This window comes from Bubalus bubalis, chromosome 13 (genome assembly GCF_019923935.1).
Source record: "Bubalus bubalis isolate 160015118507 breed Murrah chromosome 13, NDDB_SH_1, whole genome shotgun sequence".
Taxonomy (NCBI): Eukaryota; Metazoa; Chordata; class Mammalia; order Artiodactyla; family Bovidae; genus Bubalus; species Bubalus bubalis.
Window position 1 is genome coordinate 53,371,532 of NC_059169.1, and position 18,877 is coordinate 53,390,408.

The 18,877-nt window shown below is 40.2% G+C and overlaps 2 protein-coding genes across 6 annotated transcripts in view; one reads left to right on the forward strand and one right to left on the reverse strand.

Annotated features, from left to right (window-relative positions):
* Nucleotides 1-6,396, forward strand: part of MPHOSPH8 (M-phase phosphoprotein 8) — a 43,689-nt gene extending 37,293 nt beyond the window's left edge. For 2 of the 3 annotated variants that reach the window (XM_025262780.3, XM_006046085.4), the window contains exons 10-14: nt 180-334; nt 2,012-2,166; nt 3,696-3,823; nt 4,714-4,797; nt 5,150-6,396. In XM_025262780.3, coding sequence (XP_025118565.2) covers nt 180-334; nt 2,012-2,166; nt 3,696-3,823; nt 4,714-4,797; nt 5,150-5,191 — 564 coding nt within the window. In that variant the 3' untranslated portion in view covers nt 5,192-6,396. Of the gene's footprint in view, nt 1-179; nt 335-2,011; nt 2,167-3,584; nt 3,824-4,713; nt 4,798-5,149 lie in introns of those variants that run through there. The other variant, XM_025262781.3, reaches the window with a different exon arrangement.
* PSPC1 (paraspeckle component 1) overlaps nt 1-18,877 on the reverse strand; it is a 92,823-nt gene that overhangs the window by 8,907 nt on the left and 65,039 nt on the right. Inside the window, exons 7-10 of one of the 3 annotated variants that reach the window (XR_006544049.2) lie at nt 10,326-10,421; nt 9,585-9,692; nt 8,361-8,494; nt 7,532-7,995 (exon numbers count right to left, since the gene is read on the reverse strand). The gene's annotated coding sequence lies outside the window, so the exon portion shown is untranslated. Of the gene's footprint in view, nt 1-7,531; nt 8,495-9,584; nt 9,693-10,325; nt 10,422-18,877 lie in introns of those variants that run through there. The other 2 variants (XR_006639894.1, XR_006544048.2) reach the window with 2 other exon arrangements.

The following is an 18,877-nucleotide window of genomic DNA, read 5'->3' on the forward strand; positions in this document are numbered from 1 at the left end:
AAATTGGGAGGGAAATGGCAGAGAAGCAGGAGGGAGGGACAGTCGCAGGAGGACCACAGGACTTCTGTTTCCAAGCCAGTTTCCAACCCCAGGGATCCTTCTCCATGGAGAACTCGGCTCAGAGAGAAACAGACACTGATCACAGCTGAGTAATTTTTACTCCTTTACTCCTGACACAGGCTTGTAAAAGAGGAAACTCAGACATTGTCCGGCTGGTCATTGAATGTGGAGCTGACTGCAATATTCTGTCAAAGCACCAGAACAGTGCACTGCATTTTGCAAAGCAGTGCAACAACGTGCTGGTGTATGACCTGCTGAAGAGCCACTTAGAGACGTAAGTGTGGGAGGAGTGTGCCCTGGATGTAGTGGACAGTGTGTATGTAACTGCTCAGAAAAAGATAAGTACAAGTCACAATGGGTTTCTGGTCTAAGAAGATGAATTTTAAAAGTGGTATACAAAGTCTGCAAATTATTGAGGACTTAGAAACCTTCAAACTTAATGCTGTTCTATCTAGGAGTATCATCTTAAAATCTTAATTACACTCTTAACTTGGCTTCCAAACATTTTCTTAAAGCCATTTAAACTTCATTGTTTCTAAGAGATATAATTTTTGAGAGCAGTTTTTAGGTTCTGAGCAAAGTTGAAAAGAAAGTAGCAATTTCCCACATGCATTGTCCTACCCTGGCAGTGAGGCTGTTACAGTCAATGGACCCCCAGTGATGGGGACCCACCATCATGGCTGACCCACACATCCCCCTGACCTAGAGCCCCCTGAGGTTCCCCTTGGTGTCACAAATCCTGTTTTCGGGCGAATGTGTGATGACGTGTACCCACCATCGCCCTGTCACACTCAACTCACCACCCTAAACATCCTCTGTGCTCCCCACCTGTTCAACTTGCCCAAACCCTGGAGACCACTGGTGTTTTTACTGCTAGTTGGACTCATACAGTATTTGCCCTTTTCCAGGTTTGCATCTTTGTGATAGCATTCATGTCTTCCCGTCTTTACGCAGCCTGATAAACTTGTTTCTTTTTAGTGCTGAATGGTTATTACACTGTCTGGAAATTATCACAATTTAGTTATTCAAGTTCCTGCCTTTTCAAATGAATTCAAAATCATCAGATGTTATTGGAAGTCCATATAAGTAATTTAGTAGCTCTTTATTACTTCTCTTGCTCACATGTAACAGGAGCTTCAGGAGCAGTACTACTGTAGGTAAGGTGCTTTCTGTAGGTAGCAGAGCCCCTCTCCTCCCCGCCCACCAAGGTAAGATAGGACCTGGATCTTCACACCTGAAAGATGGTTATTCTCATTCCAGATATAGGCAAATTTCTGACAAGAGACAAAAAGAGAGGCAAAAGGGGGTGTTTCTAGCAAGCTGGGCTGCCATCCCTGAGAGCCTCAGCAGCCAGGTATTGGTTGTAGGTGGCCACCAAGTAGAGAGACTAGCCTGCCTGCTTTGCCCACGGCTGAGGAGGGGTCTGGGCATTGCTGGGCTTTGTTTCACATATGTGAGTAAATGGTTTTGGAGATTTTATGCTCCTTAAAGCAGAGCATCTTTTGGAAGGTGGCAGGGGGGGTTCGGGTCAGGTCAGTTACACTTTACCTGCAGGATAGTCTCAAAATACTTTCTGAATTAGCACCAATCATTTTATTTGACTGCTTTCTAAACCAAGTACTATTAACAAGACTGTGTGTGACAATTCTTGGCTTTATTTTCTAGCAGAATTCTTATTTCTGATTCTCCTTGATCATTCATGCACTCACTTGATGAGTGTGTGTTCAGCTCCAACTGTGTGCCTGGCACAACGCAAGAGACTTGGGGGATGGGGCGTGAGAGGACATCTAGGACAGACAGGTGTGTGCTGAGCACACAGGAGTTCTCAGAACAAAGAGCAAGGGGCAGGAGTTTTTCAAGATGGCTCTGGGGAGGCTTCACTAGTCCGACTGTTTTGTGCCTCAAGATTTTCTTTCTTACATGAACAGCGTTTACTCTGCTTTTTTATTAGACTTTCTAGAGTAGCTGAAGAAACTATCAAGGATTACTTTGAAGCACGTCTTGCGCTACTGGAACCAGTCTTCCCAATAGCGTGCCATCGCCTCTGTGAGGGGCCAGATTTCTCAATGGATTTCAATTACAGACCCCCACAGACTATACCAGAAGGTAAGCCTTGTTTTTCTCCCACTTTGAAATGTGGCATTATAAACATTAATAACTTTTTCTTTGAAGAAAACCTTAACAGACTCCATCATGTATACTAATTATATAAAATAGGTAAGAACAAAATGCAGTCGATACCATTGTAGCTGACCCTGAGGAGTCTACACAGCAGTCTTTACATTTGTTTTAGAAGTTTAATAATACTTATTAAAATTTACTGAAATCTAGCTTTCAACATGGTTTAAGCCCAGAATCAGTATTTTTCTTGAGTTTTATTATTGAGTCTTGCTCTTTTGAAGACATCAAGAATAAAGAAAATGTGTTGCCCCATTGTAAAGTTGAGTAGTAAGAGATGAGAATTTCAGTCCTGCCCCCTATGAGTTTATGCTTAACAGCTACTTGGCAGGTGAGACCATGGCCGCCTCTAGGACACGGGTGCCGAATATATGGAACGGAGACAGCACTCTCTTGGCCTGAAAGGTGGGAATTGGGTTGGGTTCTGGCTTTTGTTTTGTTTGTTCTTGTTCAGTTGCTCAGTCGTGTCCCAACTCTGCAACCCCATGGACTGCAGCATGCCACACACTGTCCTCCTCTATCTCCCAGAGTTTGCTCAAACTCAATGGAGTCAGTGATACCATCTCATCCTTTGCTGCCCCCTTCTCCTCCTGCCTTCAGTCTTTCCCAGCATCAGGGTTCTTTTCCAGTGAGTGTGCTCTTCACATCTGGTGGCCAAACAATTTGAGCTTCAGCATCAGTCCTTCCAATATATACTCAGGGTTGATTTCCTTTAAGATCAACTGGTTTGAAATGTTTTGTTTAAATATTTGTTAATAGAAACTTAAGCTACAGCTCTACCAATCAAAGCCAGTCATTCCTAACATCCTAGTTGTTAGTCAGCTGTGGATTTGACTGTCCAAGTGGACCGTGTGCACTGCTGGGCATCCACACCAGTGCTCCGGTGCAGCTGGATAGCCCTGGGTTACACGTGGCTTTTTCTGCACATGCACAATGTCTGCAACCACTAACAATGTTTTCTACTCATCTGAAATCTTACCAAGATAGCCAGCTATCCTGACTCTTGAGACTTGGCATATGATCTTCTCAGTCTGCTCTCAAAGCCCCACCCAGACCAGGACTTTCAGCCAACACCTTTAAAAGTACTCAAGTTTGACAGACATTGACCTTGGTATCCTGAGGGGTATGTAGCTCTTAAAATTGAAGGAAAACAATTTATATTGATAACCATGAAACAAATGCCAGCAAATTGATTAGAGTACCTTGGTCATACCCTTTGTTTGGATCAAGTATGTGTGTGTCAGACTAGGGCTAAGGACCACTCCGCTCCTGGATCCCAGTTCTGGATCCCAGTCTCAGGTTGGCAGGAACATAAACATGACCTTCATGAATACGTTTTCTAATAGGATTCCCCTGTGGATGGCCTGTGCACTTAAGCTCCCATGATGTCCTCAAGCTCTGCGAGGTGCCGTCTTTGGATGGAAATTAAAATCTGTATTTACATCTCCTCGATTCAGGCTCTGGCGTCCTGCTGTTTATCTTCCATGCAAACTTTCTGGGTAAAGAGGTCATTGCTCGCCTCTGTGGACCATGTAGTGTACAAGCTGTTGTTTTAAATGATAAATTTCAACTTCCTGTTTTTCTGGTAAGTCTCTGTAGTTCATTACTGATGAGTACATTCTTCTAATCAAAAGCAGGGATGACCTATAAATTCTTCTATTAATTGCAGTTTTTGGAAATGGCAATAACCCAATAATCATTGTTTTAAAATTCCCATGGTCTAGAAACTAATTTTAAATATGCCTTTAAATGCATTATAATTAAAAATGTTCACTTAAAATTCAAAGAGAAAAGCATGCTGTTGATGTTTCAAAAAATCCGAATAACTCTTTGAAGCAGTTTGGAATTCTGGCACAGCTAATATTTCCAAATTTAAATGCAGACACTGTGCTGCTTGTTATTTGTTTAGTTATCTTAGTGACCACTTTACTCTAATTTTTTTTAATTAAAAATGCCCTTGAAGATGTTCCCTGGTGGCTCAGACAGTAAAGCTGCCCAGAATGCAGGAGACCCAGGTTCGATCCCTGGGTCAGGAAGATCCCTGGAGAAGGAAATGGCAACCCACTCCAGTACTCTTACCTAGAAAATTCCATGGATGGAGGAGCCTGGTGGGTAGAGTCCACGGGGTTGCAAAGAGTTGGACATGACTGAGCGACTTTGCTTTCACTTGCCATATACAAGTCTGTCCTTAGGCTGAATTAAAATTAACTGGTTATGAAGATTTTTAATACTCATGTTATATATATATGACTGGGTACATATTAATGAAGGATTTATCTCTATATTGCTTTTCCAGATGAAGGTATCTAAGTCAAGGGAAAAGTAATCACAGCATGTTGCCTTTTAAAGAAACACAAACAAAATGTGTATTTTCTTCTGTGTCATTAGAGTCTAAAGATGTCTGGAGTCTGGCTGTTACTAGATAGAGATGGCTGTCTACAAAAATGCTCATCTTTCATTTGCTCTCTTCCCCAGGACAGTCATTTTGTTTACTCATTCAGCCCTGTGGCAGGCCTCAATAAAATGTTCATAAGGCTGACGGAAGCACCTTCTGCTAAGGTGAGAATCCTTTCCTTGCCATCTAGTGTCACTGCTTGGGTGTTTCTTCAAGTTTTCAGGATCGTTGTGTTCCTGCCTAGATCTGAGATGGGCTCAACCCTCTTGATGTCCATGGTACACAGCCGTAGGGAATGTTCTGTACTTTGATATCTAATTTCCACGTGTATGATCACTAGCTAAGGGAGTAACCTAAAAATTCAAATACTTGGATCTTTAATTAAAGTAATGGTAATCTAGCCACTACACTGATAACCAATTTGAGAATCCTGCCAGAGAGACAGGGTTTTTTTTCCCTCTCTTCTAACTAAGGGAAACTAGAAATATATCCTGGTTTTTTTTTTCCTTTCAACAGGTTAAGTTGCTAATAGGTGCATACAGAGTACAGCTACAGTGACCAGAAAGAATTGGAAGTGTTTCTCTTAAGACCTATTTCTAAATACTCTTTGAAGCAGTTTGGAATTCTGGCACAGCTAATATTTCCAAATTTAAAGTTTCTTCTGTAAGCCTCTTGCATTGAATGCCAGTCATCTGTTACAGTCTGTTGAGATGGGACACAGTGGGTCTAACATAAAACACAGCTGTAAGTATTTGTGCAAGTGTTCTGAGTCTCAGTGTTGTGTCCAGACTATGTTTTTCCACAATGTGGAATGGTACATATGAGGATTATTTAAGAAAATTAAAACTTTTTTTTTTTTAACTTGAAAATTTTTTTTACTAGCCCTAGTGAATTTTTGTGTTAAAAAACCCCAGCAGGAATGTTACATTAAGTTACCCAGGCACTAAGATAAGGTATGAGTTTGCAGCCCTCAAAGTAGGACAAATCTTAAAAAAACTCAAGGAAGGTTGAAGGTTTGACCTTTCCAACAAGCTGTTGACATCAATCCTGAGTAAGTGACAGCTTTGTATATGTGCAGTTATCCTTTATTGTTTGTAAAGAAAATAAACCAGAATCTGAGATATAGCAGAAAAAACAAACTGGGACATTACATGAGGCATAAAAGGTGATTATTACATGTGAACTGTATCCTTGTTCTTGAACCCAAGTCATCAGATGGTCTGTTGTTCTGAACACTGGGAAGGCCAGCCACACTGTGCCTCCAGTCAAGTGATTTCCCACAGGTCTAATGCTTCCATTCTTTCAAGAAATATTTGGCAAACTAATAAACCAAGATGTCTGGATTATAGAAATGTATAAAATCATTAAGTTCGATTGGTTTTATAATTGAGTTAAATTTTAATGAAGAATTTTCAGAAATGTCTGGGTTCCAGAACCCCATCAGATACCAAGATCCAAGGATGCTCAAGTCCTTCACATGAAATGATGTTGTATCTGCATTTAACCCCTTTGAGTCCCACCTTTTACTTTTAATCATCCCTGGACTAACCCTAACCCTAAAACAAAGTAAATGCTAGGTGTTAATGTTAATTCTATATAGAGAGGGTTCCTGGTGTGCTTTTGGGGAACTTTTTTCTGCCCTAGACGCAGGCAGAACTTTTGGATACTTAGAGCAAACCACGTACACTGTATAGACATTTCAGGGTTAAATTGACTTTTCCTATAGTGTCCTCAATAAAAATACAATGTTTGTCTGTTTTCTATCTCCAGTCTCAGGACTTCAGCAAAAAGGTGATGTGGAATGTCTGGTTTAGCAATAGTAATACCTGTGTTAGACTTTTCAACTGTATTGGATCCTGTACTCCTCTGCATCTGACTTCACAGCTGCAAGATGTGTGTCAGCAGCAGTGCACTTTGTCCAGGATTGTAAGAGAAGTGAGTTTTTAAAGAACATTCCTGTTATCATAAGAGCACACCTTTACAAGAGCACTGGGAATATAACCACTTGTAGAGCCATGCAAGTTAATATAGTTGTTTTCATCTAAACTCACTTCTCTCTGTAGTAGGTGAACCTAAGCAGATGTGCTCTTGGGTGGGGAAATTCTGACCCTTGTGGCTTAAGGATGACGAGGTCTTGAACCTCTCAACTGCCAACTGACAAGGCAGCTGATTAGATCAGATCAGTTAATACTTCCATATGTGTATATAATGATTGCTCTGAAAAAACCCAATTCTCAAGCAGTACCTTATCAAAGGTTTGCAGATTTGCTGCTACTACTACTGAGTATAAACCAAAGCCATCTCAAGCCCCATAACTACAACTAAGCTTAGGGCCACAGGAGATCTCAACTACAACGGGATTGCTTTGCTCATTATCCAGACTCACTGAAGAGCCATTAGTACACATTTTTCTACTTCAGTTTTCTCTTAACTCTAAAAACCGTGACTCCTCAGCAATTACTACTTTCCAGTGTATATACTGGGAGAAGGAAATGGCAACCCACTCCAGTGTTCTTGCCTGGAGAATCCCAGGGATGGGGGAGCCTGGTGGGCTGCCGTCTCTGGGGTCACACAGAGTCGGACACGACTGAAGTGACTTAGCAGTGTATATACTGAGGTAAGGACATAATGCAGAACTGGTCAACTCTCATGAATGTGACTCCAACAGAAAGCACATTATACATCCTTGTTTAGGGTACCAGCACCAAAGAAAAGTACCTAATATACCTACCAATAAATGCTGAAGTATGGCTGGATGGGCAGTTACTGCCTTTGCTAGACATTCTCAACTCCTTAAATTTGTAGAATTTCTTAAGTGGAATGTCAGGAAGTTTAAATTTGAAGCTCAAGTGCTACTTTTAAAATTCATCTTGGAACTGTTACACTTCCAGATTTAAGTCATATGAAAATTTGCTAGTTTATTTAGTAGTAAGACTTTAGCATAGAGAAAGTTGACAGACTTTAGAGTGTTTTAGGGTTAGGGAATAATAACAAAACATTATTTACAAAATAAGAATTCAGAAAATTTTGAGACTTGCCTGGCAGTCCAGTGGTTAAGACTCCATGCTTCCAATGCAGGGGGTGGAGGTTCAATTCCCAATCAGGGAATTAAGATCCCACATGGCCAAATATATAAAGTCTTTGAGAATTTAGGAAAATTTCATGAATGCAGTAAAATCTGTTTCACAGTACAAACCCTTTTAAGTTATTCTGAAAAACATTGCTAGGTAAGCTCAGGACACTGAGGGCGTCTACACCACTTCCCTCTGCCAACCTGCAGGCGATGAAGCTCTTTTCCAGGCAAACCTGGCGTTTCCAGGCCTGACTTCTTCCAACTGGTACAAAAGAGCTTTACTCTTGGGCTGGAAAATGGTAATAATAACAATGGTGAGGTCCACAATCTAGTCAAGACACACTCACCCTGAGCTCCCCAAGAACCACCCTCCTGTCTGCCATCATTTTGTGGAAGAAGCTGACTTGCAGAAGCTCTCCCACAGTCTCTGTCTTGATTCATGTCTCACTACTTCCTTCCCTTGGGCCAAGATACATGTCAGTAAAAACATGATTCTTTTCACTTGAACAAAGAAAAACTTATAAGTAGTTCCTTTGTCTTGGGCACTAACCCAAAATTGTGGGTTACTTGGGGTATATTTTTTTTTTAAATCTACAACAATTTCTAGTTGTAGTCAGTGTGCCAGGGGAAGGTATACAATTGAGGAAAACAAACCTGGATAAAGTGTCATGACTGCTCATCTATCCATAGGTTGTTTATAATCCAGTGGTAATAAATTGAAAAATAAAACAAGATTCTTCTGGCTCATTTCTCCCTTGTCATGAATTTCTCCCACAGAATGATTTCACCTGGGGGAAAAAAAAGTAAATTCATTGTTAAAAAATAGTAAGTAATAGTATATATTTTTCTAAAGAAAAAACAAGGTTTTTATTACAAATAATTTGCTGGGATAGAATTCAACACCTGAAGTCATATATTTGACCTATACAAACTTTTCTATAACTAGTATTTCGTTGTGAACTCTTATACAGAGATTAAAAGTAGCTTAAGAGTTTGGAAAACCAGGTCCCTAGCCCAGAGCAGCACCACCTTGTTAAAGGCTAAGTCACAGAGTGGGGCCCAGCAGTCTGTTGTACGATTTCTGACAGAAAAATAAGACACTTCTTCCTTCTTCTAGAATTAAATATACATCTTCCATTTTATTTAACTGTCAAAGTTACTGTTTTCCTTGAAGGAAGTTTCTTTTCACTGACCAGAAAATAAAGTCTGGAATGAAAAGCAGTAGACTGGAATGAAAAGCAGTAGACTGGCTGTATAAAACCATATCTTCAGCATCACAGCACAGTTGGCCTATGTACATACAGGTTTTTTTCTTACCTGTATTTTTTTTTACTTAAGTAAGGAACCTACGTACAAAAACACTTTGAAAATTTAATGCCAACAAAATGCCCAGAGTATAAAGTAATTCTCTGTAAACCTATTTTCAAAGGGCAATTATAATTGATTAATCAGTAAAAAAAAAAGTTTTTAAAAGTAAAAACATAATTTTTAAAGAGGGCAGGCAGAGTAGAGCTCCTTGGTCTAGAGCTTAAGAATCAGTGCCTTCACTACCATGCCCTGGTCAGTGACCTGAAATCCCAATAAGCCATGTGGTGTGTTGAAAATTTTTTTAAAAAACTGTTGGATCCCACCGCACACCACCACCCCCCAAGATCCTGTTCAGTAGACAATGTGTAGAGCTGGGAATTGGCATTTTCAGGAAGTTTCCAGGTGATAGTGATTCTGACTTGGAGCTTTAAGAACAACAACCCAATGTAATTCCAGGGCTGGATAACAGCCTGATAAACAGCTGTTATATTGTGTGTCCATGAGACCTCAGATGCTTTGAAAAGGTGACATTTCCCAAAAGTGTGGCCCCGGTCAGTGCTGCTCACTCACTGTGGATGCAGATCCCCTGGGACCCTATTAAGCCAGTGGTCTGATGTCATCGGTCTCATCTCACAAGCGATAATCAGGAAAGGCTGAGGTTCCTGCTCCCCAAAACCACTGTAACAAGAACAGATTAAAATCACCAGATTAGGGGTGTGGGTGAGGGAAAAAATATCCTTAATACTTTTGGGATCTATTAGGATGACAATATACCATTCATGACGGTTGTCATAATGATCATAACGACTCCAAAGAACTTTATGTATAATTTTTAAAAATATTGGAAAATCTGTTTCTAAAATCCTCTTTAAAAGGTGGAAAGCAGCAAGGGAAAAAATGGGGTTCGTGTCCCAGGTTGAATCTGATTTTACGATGTTGAGTCATTTTTAAGATTATACGCTTTCCTAAGGGACACAAGACTAAAATTTTAGGCTGAGAATGACTAGAAAACAGGAGGAACTTTTTTCTGCATAAATAGGACCTGTTTATTGCATTTCTATTCCCTGTCCAGTCTTGCCTAAAGACTAATCAATATATTACTACCAGTGGGGAAAATTGGAGCTAAAAATAACCTCAAATCTTCCACAAAGAAAAGAGCAGCAACCCTCTGAATCACATACAAAGACAGAGAAGCACAGGTTTCAACTCGCCCATAAACTGTTGTACTAATGCTAACACATGGACCAAGTCATTCAGCAAGTCCTGGCATCAGGAAGATGAAAGGAGTGGCAACTGCAGGTGCTGGCTGACCTGAAAGGAAACTCTGGCAAGTTTTCCTCAGCTCTCAACTTTGGGCTCACAAAGGAAGCCAAATTTCAGGTAGCTTCATCCATGTTTCCTTTTCTCCTAGGATTACAATAAAATCAGATTTAGCCATTTAAAAACAAGTTTAAATGATCAATTAAAAACCATATGTATTATCTCATTTCCCATAGTCCATGACAATAATTAAGTTCCACCAAGACGCCGTTTAAATCTCTACCTCATCTGATTATGTGCATTCAGTCATGATTCTTTGTTTCGTCAAAGAACATCAACTGACTTAAAATTCTGCTCAATTTTGTGTTTCAGCAGCAGAGAAAACACTTAAATCCTAGATGGTAAAGTGTCCTGTTTTCATCTTCCATAGATAGGTCCTCTTGTCTGGACTGCTGGTTCCCTCATCACAGCCCCATGACGCTTATAATACAAAATCCTACATAGGATCCCGATTCCTATTCTATCTACAAAATGTTATTTGGCTTGTTCCAAGGTAGGGCACACAAAACCTGCTGTGCTCCATCAGATGACTTCTTACCTACCAAGACAGCATGCACTCCAGGTTTTCTGCTGGGGTACAGGTTTGTGTTTATTGTTACCTCATCCGTATGAAATGTGTCTTAATAGCATCCCTGAAATGCTAGTGCTGTAGTACACAGTTATAATTGAGAAGTAAATAACTAGTTTTAGGCTCACTACTACTAGTGACCCAAATATACCAAAAGTAACTATCCTCAACTGGTACTTTTCAAACCCGTTTAGGTCTCAAATTACCTGAGAATTGGATGAAGTATCACCCTCCCTGCCAAAAGCATGCAAAAATTATGTGAAAATCTTGTGTGTGAAACAGATTCACAGCCAACAGGCTCCATAGTCCCAGTTTAAAAACCTTAAATATATTTTCAAGCAAAGCATGCCATATATCAACAAAAATTATGTTTTATATTATTTCCATCTGCAACTAGCATTCTACGTTAGTTTTATAACTATTACCTATATACATTACCTTTGGTAAAATCAAGGATGAGAAGAAAAATGGAAATAAATCAAAATGGACACCCAGATTACTTAACTCTTACAGACACAATGACACCGGGACTACTAAAGATTTTAATTATCTTCAGTGAACCCACAAATTTTGCAAAGCACTAACGACACTGAAAACTAAAAAGGTACTCTCCAGAATTTAGAAACTGCTAGTTGCCAGTCTTAAAAAGGGTGGTTTACCTTAATCCTTTAATTCAATATTAAAAAACAATCACTAGAGTTTTGTGTAAAGAAGTAGTCTCTGGGATTCCTTGGTGGTACAGTGGTTAAGAATCCACTGCCAGGACACAGGTTCGATTCCTGGTCTGGAAGTCCCACATGTCCTGAGGCAACTAAGCCTGCGTGTGCCACAACTACTGAAGCCCACCCACCTTAGAGCTGGGACTCTGCAACTAGAGAAGCCACTGCGACCAGAGAATAGCCCCCACTCTCCACAACTAGAGAAAGCCTACACACCATCGATACCAGTAAGACACACAGGTGTCCTGCTACCCACATCCATTCAGTGATGCTCATAATTTGGAGTCAAGAATCTGAGGAGATGTAGAAAGTTTGATACACTTTTAATATGTTCTGATCCTGAGGAATATTCAAAATGTGAAGATCAACCAAAAATTGTATTTAAATAAGTTTTTTCGCAGTGCCACAAAGCTTGTGGGAAATTAGTTCCCCAACCAAACAACAAACCCAGGACCGTCAGTGAAAGTGCCAAGTCCTAACCACTGGACTGCGAGAGAATTCCCTAGGAAAAGTTCTTTAACTAAAATCTGAACCTGTAAGTATATCAAAACTATGTGACAAATGTGATCTGTTTTTAATTTTAGGATAAAAGGCTCAGTCAGAACTTTGTAAGGTCTTCACAGTGGATAGGAATCTGCCTGCGAATGCAAGGCACACAGGTTTGATCCCTGGTCTGGGAATATTCCATATGCTACAGAGCACCTAAGCTCTTGTACCACAAATACTGAGCCCACGTGCTTCAAGAGAGAAGCCACCACGATGAGAAGTCCGAGTACTGCAACGAAGACTAGCCCCCACTACCCAGCACAAAGCACCCATAAATATATTTTTTAAAAGTCGTAGGCAGAGTTACTTTAAAAAACTAAAGCTGTGTGAGAATTAACGTTTGATTTTACATTCCATGCCAGTACATCTGAAATGGCTGGTAACAGTGAAAACAAAAAAGACTCCAACCACACCATAAGATTTTTTTCACATAGTCAGAAATGTGAATGGCCAATACCACATGTACTTTTCTGATGACTTTTCTCAAAGAAACCAACATTAAAAATACAGAAGGCATATTCTTAACAGTCAACTATGTACCAATGAGATTGAGTACTCACATTCTCATTTTCTGCTGAGTTAATACAAGTCAATTATTACATAGTCTATTATATAAATTATATATAAATAATAGTACATTGCAAGAAATTACTATGGAAGATAAATACTACATAATTCAACAAGTATGGAGGTTGAGGAATACTCTACAAAGCTCTTCCAATTACAACACATCAATTGTAAAAACTGAAGAAACAGGATTTTAATGGCGGCTCATGGTGAAAAATAATACCTTGCCAGAAATCACCCCCAAAGGTAATGTTCTCCTCTGGAGCAGACTCCTGTGGTATTGAACCATAAAGGAATCACATTCTTTATTAGCAAGCTCGCAAACGCCTTCTGAGAAATTCTGAAGTTTGTAGTTACGGAAAAGGGGACATCCTCATGATTGTCCCCCTCTGTGATCTTATGCAGAACCAAACATGATCCTCTGCCTTGATGGCAAAGACACCACAATAATGGCTGCTAAAACAATAAACCAAAGGCTATTACCACGCAATTTACAACAGGCAAAATATGTACTGTACTCTTTACTGAAATAATCTCATTCTGTTACCTAATACATTCTCTTTAAGCAACAAAGAATATGTCTTCAAAGATTATAGAGAAATAGTTCGTGATTAAGAACAGTATACCAAAAATTCAGAAGTCATTATTTTCCAAGAAAATGTAAAAGCAGTAAATCTGTTAAAAACATAACGATATATATATTTACAAGTTCTTCCTGCTTTTTGATGTAATACAATTTAAACTGATGAACACATGATACAAGAAAATACACCTTCAATTGACTGAATTCATCAGAAGGTAGACATTTTCTCAACATGACTCTAATTTTCATGACTTCTGGATTGAAAATTTGCAATAAAACTTAAAAAACCTAAGGCTTTGACTTTCTATCAGGTTCATGGATCTTCCACCCATGTTATCATGCTGAAGATATCACACCGTAAGATTTTTTTCAACTGTAAGTTTAATCTTTCAGCTGGTATTATACAAAAATATGTAATAAAAACATTCAATTTTGGATTCCCAACATCATCTGGCTTTTCAGAATTCTAAAAGCTATCTGTACTTAAAATATATATTGTCTCATAGGTTATATACACAGATCAGTGAGTTTTATATCAACTAATAATGAAACTTACACAACCTAGTTTTAAACAGCAGTTAAGAGTATGGTAAAAGAAAGGCAAATGTGCTTCACTAAAAAGGTACCTTAATGGCCAAAACTATCTGAAAAGGTAATCAACATGAGAAGTTACTAGGGAAACATAATGTGCCTGCATCTCAACAGTGAATACCGACAGGACTGATGCTGGCATGGATACAGAGCTGCAGGCATCATCACTGCTCAGGTTACAAGGCCAAGCAACTCTGGAAAACTGCTTGGCTGTTTCATATGCAACACTCAGCAACTCCACCCTTAGGTATCTTCCCCATGAAAAATGAAATGTGTAACTAATTTGCAGAAGAACATTCATAGCAGTTTTATGAAGAGCCCAGATTTGTATGTGTCTGCCATATGTGCAAAAGCGATTGTCATGAGAGAAAAAAAGACCTTGGAATTGAAAAACACCACTGAAAATTGTCAAACTTAATTTTATGTCCCCAAATTCCTACAAAGGCATTTTAAGTTAAAAAAAAAAAAAACCCAAAACAAAGAAACCAAAACTCTTCAAAACAAAAGTGAAAAAAAAAAAAAAAAAAATCCAGGGACTTTACTGATGGTCCTGTAGTTAAGAATCTGCCAGCCAATGTAGAGGACACGGGTTCAACCCCTAGTCTGGGAAAACCCACATGCCTCAGGGCAGCTAAGCCCCTGTACCACACGCCTGAGCTCACAAGCTGCAACTACTGTAGCCTACACACGCCAGAGCCTGTGCTCCACAGAGAAGCCCATGCACTCCACCTGGAGGACAGCCCCTGCTCTTTGGAACTAAAAAAAACACACGCAGCAAGGAAGACTCAGCACAGCAAAAAAATGAAATTTTAAAGGGAAAAAGCCCAGCAGCATTATCGGGTTGCGATAGTATTTCTCAAGCTTCCTCCCCAAAAAAGCCAAAGAAAACCGGCCTCTGTGGTCGTATACTCAGGTTAAGTTTTAAAAGCAAGTTCAGCTACAGCAACAATAAATTGTGTTTTTTGCTCAAGATGACATTACTTGTTCAGCCTCCACTGTTTTCTTTAAAAATTCAATATTCCAAATACATTACTGTCACAAAGAATCCCACAGTAGTTACTTCACAAATTAACCATGTTCACATATAATGAAAAGGAAATAGAATGAACTATCAAATGACAGTCAACAGTTTTTTCAACATATACTTCAAACCATTTAAACACAGCATCTAACATTGAAGATACCATGTAAATGAACAAACTAGGAAATGCATTTCTTGCAGAACCCATTATGCATTCATATGCAGTGAATAATATCACAATGCTGTACTTAGGAGACGTCATTCTTTAGTTGCTCAGTTGTGTCCGACTCTCTTGCAACCCCAAAACATGAAACAAGTTTAATGTGCACTGTTGTGAGTTGATCATCTACTTAAATACAAGGTGGAAATAAGTGCTGAGCGACCTCAGTGAGGTGGCTGGAGGGTCACCATTTCAGAGACGCTCTTTCACTCTGGGTGCCACCTACCAAGCCCCTCTCACGGGAACTGCTGAGTTAGTGTGTCCCAAACAGTATTTCCCTGAAAATTCAGCAGGCAAAAAAACGTCTGTTTGGGTTCTCCATAATAGCTTACAGAAAAAAATCTAAATGAACTTTTTGGCCAACTCAATACACTGAGGTGGTTAAATGTCTTCATGCTCTGTTCATAAGCACTGCACAAGATTCCAACCATTTCTTCTGAAGGAAAAAAAAAGGGGGCTGAAAAGTCTAAAAATGGGAGAGATTTTTAAAAATCCTGTGTCACATTTTTTAAAAGCACAAAATTTTTTTGATTGTTGGGGAGTTTGAGAAATTCACACTCTGCAAACTAGATGACTAGAAAACATAAAAACAAGGCATTAAAAAAAAAAAAAAAACCATAAAATCACCCATCATAAATCTCACTTCTCAAACTTTTTATGTCTCCACAACATCTGAACATGCAACATGCTCACCTCAGCAAGTGCTAGGAGGGCTGCTTGATGTCCCACCACTTGGCCAACGACCTCACAAACCTTCACAAAGCACCACAGGAACTACAGAAATGTGTGGGCACCTCGGCACTCCCTTGAGTACCTTTTTAGACTATATATGCTATCGTATTTCCCCTTTTTGGTCACCATGAGGACTTACAAAGACATATTAAAAATATCTCGCTGTGACTTCCAAGAACTCCAGTGAGATCCTGGAAAGCTGCCTGCTAACTGATTTCACAAAGCAAGGTGGGCAGGGCAGCAAGAACCCCTTTAGAGCCTCAACTCATCATACCAGTGTCCCTCAATAAACTGCTCCAGAACCACTTTACTCCAAACAGTATTCAACTTAAACTGTACACATACTAATGCATGCACACTGCTACTGCAGTAAAACAAAAAAAGAGAAGGCAGGCTTTTAAACAGATCCCCCCCTTTCCCGCCCCAGAAAAAAATCTGGAACGAAAGGCACAAGATATAGGGGCATGTTCCTGCTGAGACAAAACAAAAAGTTGAAACAAATCTGGAGTTTTGAACATTCTCAATTTGTGTGTGTGGGATCATCTAGCTACATCCAAGTGACTGAAAAATAGAAAATTTAAATGGCTTCAAGGATGAAAATCAGACTCTACACTCTCTGTCGTTTCCTGGCTAAACCTCACTGAGGCCCAAAGATGAGCTCCCCTCAACAGTAGACACCTTTGATGACCATCAAAGCTGAGCCCACTGCATCCGAGTCATCGAAAGCCTATGTGGACCAAGCCCAGCTCCCCTTCCCTTTTCTTTGTCACTGGTCTGCCTGTTGCTTGCATCCTGGGCTCTCCTTCAGTCAAGTCCTTCATCAGCTGCTACAAGCCTTTCAGGTCAGGTCAGTTCAGTTGCTCAGACACGTCCAACTCTCTGCGACCCCATGGACGGCAGCATGCCAGGCTTATCTGTCCATCACCAACTCCTGGAGCTTACTCAAACTCGTGTCCATCGAGTCGGTGATGCCATCCAACCATCTCATCCCCTGTTGTGCCCTTCTCCTCTCACCTTTAATCTTTCCCAGCATCAAGGTCTTTTCCAGTGAGTCAGTTCTTCCCATCAGGTGGCCAAAGTATTGGAGTTTCAGTTTCAGCATCAGTCCTTCCAATGAATATTCAGGACTGATCTCCTTTAGGATGGACTGGTTGGATCCCCTTGCTTGGGACTCTCAAGAGTATTCCTCATTCAACACCACAGTTCAAAAGCATCAATTCTTCAGCACTCAGCTTTCTTTACAGTTTGACTCTCACATCCATACATAAGTACTGGAAAAACCATAGCTTTGACTAGATGGACCTTTGTTAGCACAAACCAGGTCGCATCACTGCCCAGCCCAGCCCAGCCCAAGCCTTTTCTCTGGCTTCTCATTTCATCAAGTAAGTCTCATGGCCTCCACATACGTGGCTCTAGACTTGTGTTCTCAATGGGCCAGAACTGCTCCCAAGAGGGAGAAAATTAGTTGGTCAGCAAAAATTTTAAATTTTATGTATAAAGCACAAATACAATATACAAACAGCTATCTGTGGTGCTAAAATTTCACTGACTAGGACAGTTGAGGGCTTCAGTCAGACAAAAATGGGAGGAAAGAGGGGTAAGAACCCTCGGTTCACTCAATTCCAGCCACAGTCCCTTCCTTGCTGTAAATGGTACCCCTCAGCTTGAACAGGGCTCACCTTCAACCTCTAACCTCCCAAGCCTCCTCCTCCTGTCATTCATATAGGCTCAAGAGCCGCCACCTATCTTCAGGAAAACCTCCGGGGCTGTCCTGGCTAAGTGGACAACCCGCCCCCTCCCACTGCCCCCAGTGATGTGGATCCCAGCTGCAGCCCCAGCACCAGCAAGGCCACACCACATGTTCAAGAACACTGCTCACCTGCACTAATAACCACCACGCATAAGGGAACAAACACCATGGAGAGAACACTCATCATGACAGTGGATACTGGGAAAGTGACCTGTGACCAAGGACATTCCAATGTTTTCAAAGAGCAAACTACTCAGTATACAACATACATGTAATTATTACTACCTTAAGAGACAGAAAATTTTTAATTAAAAAAGTCATTTCACTTTGTTATACAATGTTCAATTTATATAATAATTCATTGAATAACAAACTGCAGTCCTTTGGGAATGAACATAGTGTTTCTGAACATTTTATTAATTTTACATAAAACTTAAAATATAGCTTAGGGACTCCACCCTTTTTGGTTTATAAATGAAGTATATCTCCCCCTCCAGTATTTCCAAGTAATATCAGATTTTAAATTCAAAGTGAAATTTTAATATCAACAGCAAAGAGAGCGAGGATTCTTCTAGAATAAAGAATTCCCAGTTCTTCCTACTCATGCTATTTAAGAAGTGAACTTCAAGTCAAGCACACCACTGTTAATACACTGACCCATTAGCTCTCCCCAGTTCAATCATATAATTTCTCTTCTAAGACTTTTACCATCACCTGCAAAGATGCCATTATTTCCTATCAACATTTGACATTTACTGAGTTTATGCCCTCAGCTAAGGACTGCTGGGGGTAACGTTAAGTTGCCACTGTCCACAATAAGGACAGGCAGCATCTGAAAAAAAACATTAAAAACACACATACCTGGGCTTCCCTGGTGGCTCAGTGGTAAACAATCTGCCTGCCAATGCAGGAAACATGGGTTCATTCCCTGATCTCAGAAGATACCACATGCCACAAAGCAACTAAGTCCCTGTGCCACAACTACTGAGCCTATGTTCTCTACTGAAGCCCATGCCCTAGAACCCATACTCTTCAACAAGAAAAGCCACCGCAATGAGGAGACCAAGCACCACAACTAGAGAAAAAAGTCCACGTAGCAACAAAGACCCAGCACAATCAAAAGAAAAAAAAGACCCCAAAACCACACATACCCAATGGCCTAGTACTCTGTGTCCTACAGACATAGTCACACACAGTCTCTATTCTGTGTACCCAACAACATGCCACAGAGCATATAACAGGGAAA